Consider the following 6,150-nt stretch of genomic DNA (forward strand, 5'->3'; position numbering starts at 1 on the left):
TCCGAGAACCCTGCACACCTGGACAGATCCCGTAAGTCCCTCACTGCCCTGAGCACCACGCCGTTCCCGCCTCACCTGTGCGGATTCAGGAACAATTTTTTTTTTCCCTGTCTTTTCTCATGAACCAATTTACAACGTCGATTTTGCCTCGCAGTGTAGTTTTACCTTGATCCTGAACTCTAGGATTTACACTTTGGCTTATGTCAGTTTCAATTTTCTTTCTTTGTTTCTTTGGTATGGGCTATTGAACCAAGGGGAACTCAAACACTGAGCCACCTCCTCATCCCTGTTTTGTGCTGTATTTAGAGACAGGGTCTCACTGAGTTGCTTAGCGCCTGCTCTTGCTGAGGCTGACTTTGATCGCATCATCCCCCTGTCTGAGTCTCTGGAGACCCTGGGATTACAGGCTTGTGCACGCACGCCCCGCACTTTTTCTTTTTCTCAATTGTTGTTTTTTAAAGTTTATATGGACAATATAATTTATTTATCCATTTATTTATTTGGTGGTATGGTGATTGAACCAGGGCCTTGTGCATGTGAGGCAAGCACTCTATCGACAGAGGTAAGTCCCCAGCCCAACGCTGAATAAATTTTACCTGCTGCTGAGGATCAAGCCCAGTGCCTCACATGTCCTAGGAAAGTGCTCTTCCACTGAGCTCCAGGCAAAGCCAATTTAAAATTACTTAAGCAAGGAAGTGAATTGCAAGCCTATTTCATTCTAATTGATTGGAATTCTATTTCCTGATAATAAAAATGTTTATTTTGTGTGCCCTTAAAATTATACTGTTTTGTTGGGCGTGGTGGCACACACCTGTAATCCCAACACCTCCAGAGTTTGAGGAGGCCAGAGAATTAGAGTTCAAAGCCAGCCACAGCAGCATGAGGTGCTGAACAAATCAGTGAGACCCTGTCTCCAACTAAAATACAAAATATGGCTGGGGGCAGTGACTTACTGGTTGAGTGTCCTGAATTCAATCCCCAATATTGCCTCATCCCCCAAATTATACTTTAAAGCTTATGTAGTTTTGTAATTTTATAATTTGTTTAAACAAATAAACAAAAAGCTTCAAACTATCTCATGCAACACTTCACAGACTCTGTTCTTCTGATCTCTTTGTTCTCTTGACCTCCCCCCTAAGGTGGCAGAATCTCACATGTGTAAAAGATATCTGTGAGACTCTGTTGTAATTTCCAAGTGTTTTATAATATGGGCACATGCTTTATAATTGCCCATTCAATTTTTTGAAATTAAAAATAACATCACCCATGAGAGGGCAACTCCTTTCTGAGCCTCTGTAGTTGTTGAAACTGAGGAGCCTACTGCATTAAGTCACATGACACTCCAATTCCCATTTTATAAGGACAAAGGCTTTCCCCCATTAAGGTTGGGGTGAGTTTTAAACTCCCCAGTACCCCCTTCCCAGTGGCTGGCAATGGATGGGATAGTGGCCTTTTCTCTGGACCATTTTCCTGGATCCTTCTTCTTTCAGACTCCCCAGGATGCGCATCCAGTCCCCACCCACGCTTCTGGAGCTGGCAGGGTGCAGCCTGCTGAGCAACAAGTCCAGGGCCATCCTGGATCTGGAGGACCTGCCCATAGAGCTCTTCCCACCACTCTTTGTGGAGGCCTTCAGCAGGGGACACACTGAGGTCCTGAAGAAAATGGTGCAGACCTGGCCCTTCACCTGCCTGCCCCTGGGGACCTTGATGAGGCAGCCACAGCCGGAGATGCTCCGAGTGGCACTGGATGGGCTGGACATGCTGCTTGCCCAGCAGGATCTCCCCAGGTGAGGGGGACCCAGGTGGCCTGGAAGGGAGCACCCTCGGTGCCAGGGAAGGGATGGGTATAGGCAGGGAGAGTGGGTGCTGAAGTGTGCTCCACAGGCTTCCTGTGCTGCCAGCAAGGAGGGGTGGAGAGGCCTTGGCCATGCTGAGCCCCATCTGGGAAAGGCTTCCAGATGTGGTGGTGCTTGAGGCAGCTGTGCTGATCCCTGAATGAGGCTGTACCTGCCCCTGCCTCAGTCTGTACAAGTGGGGGCACCAGGCTGGATTGGAGGGAAGTGGGTGGAGAAAAGTGAGACAGAAGGAAGAGGTGGAGCAGGGAGCAGCAGCTGAGAGGGGAAGGAAGGGGCTTCAGGGCTGAGACTCTGCTGTGGTCCCCGCAGGAGGTGGAAACTGCAGGTGCTGGATTTGCGGAGGGCTCCAAGGAACTTCTGGAGGACGTGGTCTGGAGCCGTGATCGATGCCTGCTCACCAGAGGACATTAAGAAGAATCGAACATTGAAACGTGGTCCAGCAATGGCAGCTAAGCTGCCCTTGAAGATATTCATAGACTTGTGCCTCACAGAAGGGCCCATGGATGAATTCCTGACCCACTTGTTCCTATGGGTCACACAGAGAAGGGACAGGCTGCACCTGTGCTGCAGTAGGCTGAAGATCTTATGGAAACCCACCCGCCACACCCGGAAAGTCCTGAGACTGTTGCAGCTGGACTCTGTCCAGAAGGTGGAAGTGCACTGCACCTGGGCGCCCTCCACCTTGGCTGCTTGTGCTCCTTTCTTGGGCCAGATGAGGAACCTGAGGAAGCTGCTTGTCTCAGAGGTCCGCCTGCCTGCCCACACCTCCCCAGAGGAGCAGGAGAGCCTGCTCTCCCAGCTCACCTCGCAGTTCCTCAGGATGGACTGCCTGAGGAAGTTCTATGTGGATGCTGTCCTCCTCCTTGAGGGCCACCTGGAGCAGGTGCTAGGGTGAGTAAGGGGGATGAGCTTCCTCTGCAGACCAGTATCAGTAAATATGAAAGGGCACCTACTGTGTGCCAGCCACTGACACTCTAATGGTGAACAAGGCACTGGAAGGTAAATAACCCATCATCTGTTCCTGTTGTGTCCTGAAGCTCCATCTCCCAACCTGTGTTAGAGCAAAGGGCTAAACCAGGGTTCATGGTCTGGGAAGTGACATCATGCTGGGAAGCCAGCTGATGCGGACAGGAGCTAGTGAGGTGGGTGTGAGGTTCCTTCCCTGGGAGCCCTGTCCAGCGACAGGGGTACAAAGCAGGGTAGAGGTGAGGACTTTGAAGGAGGGAAGCCCCCACACCTGTACCTGTTCAACAAGGAAGCCCTGTTGTCCTCCATCTGGGAGCAGAGGAGCCCACTTCTAATGCCCTCCTGGGGAAGGCAGGTCTGAGCTCCCGGTGATGACTCAGGGGTTGTGAGTGAAGAGCAGGGAGTGAGACCTTGCTGAGGGGACAGGGAGTGAGCCCTGCAGGGGCTAACCCCAGGGTGTTTCGACACATCTTTCCTGGATTTGTCTTTGGCACATGACTCTTCCCGACTTCCTGGGGCTAGATTTGTGGCTTTCTGCTTGTCATTGAGGGTGACATTCATAGAGATGGAGGACCCACCTGGTCACACAAGTAGTGGTAAAAGTTTCAGGTTGAAATGGAGTGACCTGAATGAGCAGATTCTATAAAATGTCAACCATGTTCAGATGGTCACGGTGACCTTGGGTTTGGGTCAATTTGTCTTCTCCCTCAGAACTAACTGCCTGGTTCCTCCTTAGGCACCTGAAGACCCCCCTGGAGACCCTCTCGATAACCAACTGCCCGCTCTCAGATTCCGACTGGAATTATCTCTCCCGCTGCCCAAACACCAGCCAGCTCAGACGCCTGGATCTGAGATACATCAAACTGACCAATTTCAGTCCAGAGCCCCTCAAAATTCTGCTGGAGACTGTGGCAGCCACCCTGAACAGGTTGGACTTGGAAGCCTGTGAGATCGCGGAATCCCAGCTCCAAGCCATCCTGCCTGCCCTGAGCCGCTGCTCCCAGCTCAGGATCTTGTGCCTTTTCCGGAATCGCATCTCCATGTCGGTCCTCAGGGACCTGCTCTGTCACACTGCCAGGCTGAGCCAGTTGAGCATAGAGCTATACCCTGCCCCTCTGGAGAGCTATGATGCCCAGGGCGCCATCCACCAAGAGAGATGTTCCCAACTCTGTGCTGAGCTCACAGCACTATTGAAGGACTTTAGGCAGCCCAAGGTCCTTGTGTTCTGTACTGTCCCATGTCCTCAATGTGGCAGCATGTTCCTCTACAACCAGGGCCTCAATCACTGTTTCTGTCCAACAGCTGCCTAGTTGGGTGTGCATAAAAAGCTGCCCTCTACGCAATTGGATGTATAACCAGGATGTAGAGGGATCATGAAGGAAACTCAGAGCCCAGCATTTCAGACACTGCCTGAAGTGTGGATGGGGAAAGGAATCAGATGCTGGGGGCTACATTGGAAGGAAGCCCCTGAAGATTGGACCTTCTGTATAGAGCCATATGTGTCTGTATAGAGTCATCACAAGGGGCCTGGATTTTTAGAATGGGATTTAGGCTTCATGCACACATGAAGAAACTCTTTTGATTCATGGATGGTGCATAAATAAATAGTCTGAAATGAACGGAATCTCAAGATTAGTCCTCTGACATCTTCCATGATGGTTTTACCTAGTTTTCTGACTTTGACACTGGAATTCTCCAGGGGCTGATGGAGAAACATGACCAAGTACTTGGTGATCAATGAGGTTCATTCCCAGAAACTCAAAGCATCCAACTGAAATCAGGTCATTATCTGTGGCTACACTGTGGCATAATCCATGTAGGGGAACACAGGAGGCCTGGAGCATTCTAAGTGGACAGTAAAATTTCAAAACGCCCTTCTTAGGCGACCTCAGTGCCACCCAGACACTCAAGGTTCACCCATCCTTGTGGGTCTCCACAGACCTAGAAACTTGGCGTCTTGGTCTTTGGATGCAATGAGAATAAAATAGGGTCTCTGGGCCTCACAAAACCTTGCCTGTCATCCTGCTACAAAGTCTTTCCTGAAATAATATAGTCATGGCCAATGAAACCATCCAAATTAGCTTTCATTAAAATCGTAGAATTATATAGGTAGATCACACTTGCAAATGTGTCTAAATTAAACTTTATAAATTACCACCTTCTGGTGGGGGAGAAGGCTGCTCATAACTGACAGATCTTCCCCTAACATTTCCCATCTCTCCCTACCCAGGGACACAAGGCTTTCAATCAGCAGATGATCAGAGGATGAGTAAGGATGAGGTGGCTGTGGGCAAATGGGTGGCCCTGCCTGTGCTGCCTGGTCCTAGATCAAGGTCCCCTAAATGACGACTCCTGCTGAGGACTCAGGCTGATGGGATTATGCAGTGACCTTAGCCTTAGCTTCCCATCCAAGGAGGAGAAGGAGGTCCACCCAATCTTCTTTTGAGTTATCCTAAAGCTGCCTGTGTACGTGTTCTAATTTGGGCCTGAAGGCTTCTCCACACACAGTGAACTAGAACCCAGTTGGATGTGTAAGCAGACTGCAGCTCACTCTTGGAACAGGTAGCAGAGTCCAGGTCCTACACAGCCAGCCCATCTGTCCCCCACACAGGGATCTGTGTGCCTCACCCCTGTTTATGACACTTCCTTTCCTCTGGCTCTGTGTCTAACTTGCATGTGTGGTGGGTGGGGTGGGGAGTTCTGAACAGCATTCATTCTGCTCTGCTGCTGTATTCTAAGATCAAATAAAGGCAAGGAAGATCTGCAATATGAGATGTGTCATCACTGGTTTTTTTATGGGTTTTTATGACCAAAAAGGGACTTAAAGATATTCTGGTGTGTCCAGACTCCTTGGATTGTATAAGGACTGAGAGTTGCATTTGTCCCCACACAGCCCTAGGGATAAGGCACCCAGACTGCTCTTTGTATTCCTCATCTTTTGACTCTAGGTTCATTTGTGCTGTGAGACAGCCCACAGCTGTAGGATGTCATGACAAACAGGACCGGTTGTGTAAGCATGGCCGGGTCAGAAGGGGACTGGTTTCCACTCTCTGGAGTGCTACTGAAAGGTGCACATTCCTTTGTGCATCTGCATCAAACGGTCTAGATCCCCTTCTGGAACACTGGCCAATTGCACCTGTACAATCTAGGGACCCAGAACCCATGATTTTCTACAGAAATGAGTGAACTTCATAAAAATTAACTGAGGGCCTGGGGACACAGCTCAATGGTAAAGCACTTGCCTAGCATGTGGAAGGGCCTGGGTTCCATCCCCAGAACCACAAATGTATGTGAACAAATAAATGAATAAGTAAATCCGATATTGATG

General features: G+C 49.8%; 1 protein-coding gene across 1 annotated transcript; it reads left to right on the forward strand.

The window, feature by feature from the left end:
• The first annotated feature begins 1,500 nt into the window (after positions 1–1,500).
• Positions 1,501–4,132, forward strand: LOC114082266 (PRAME family member 12-like). Its single transcript, XM_034635635.2, has 3 exons — positions 1,501–1,787; positions 2,166–2,747; positions 3,559–4,132. Exons 1-3 carry the CDS (start codon positions 1,501–1,503, stop codon positions 4,130–4,132), a joined length of 1,443 nt encoding a protein of 480 aa, XP_034491526.2.
• The last annotated feature ends 2,018 nt before the right edge of the window (positions 4,133–6,150 follow it).

This window comes from Marmota flaviventris, unplaced genomic scaffold (genome assembly GCF_047511675.1).
Source record: "Marmota flaviventris isolate mMarFla1 unplaced genomic scaffold, mMarFla1.hap1 Scaffold_1502, whole genome shotgun sequence".
Classification (NCBI taxonomy): Eukaryota; Metazoa; Chordata; class Mammalia; order Rodentia; family Sciuridae; genus Marmota; species Marmota flaviventris.

Excerpts from the sequence above, each read along its gene's own strand:
- LOC114082266 (XM_034635635.2), top strand. The coding sequence starts at position 1,501 with ATGCGCATCCAGTCCCCACCCACGCTTCTGGAGCTGGCAGGGTGCAGC. Across the intron at positions 1,788-2,165 it reads GCCCAGCAGGATCTCCCCAG|GAGGTGGAAACTGCAGGTGC; the intron begins GTGAGGGGGACC and ends TGGTCCCCGCAG. Across the intron at positions 2,748-3,558 it reads CACCTGGAGCAGGTGCTAGG|GCACCTGAAGACCCCCCTGG; the intron begins GTGAGTAAGGGG and ends GTTCCTCCTTAG.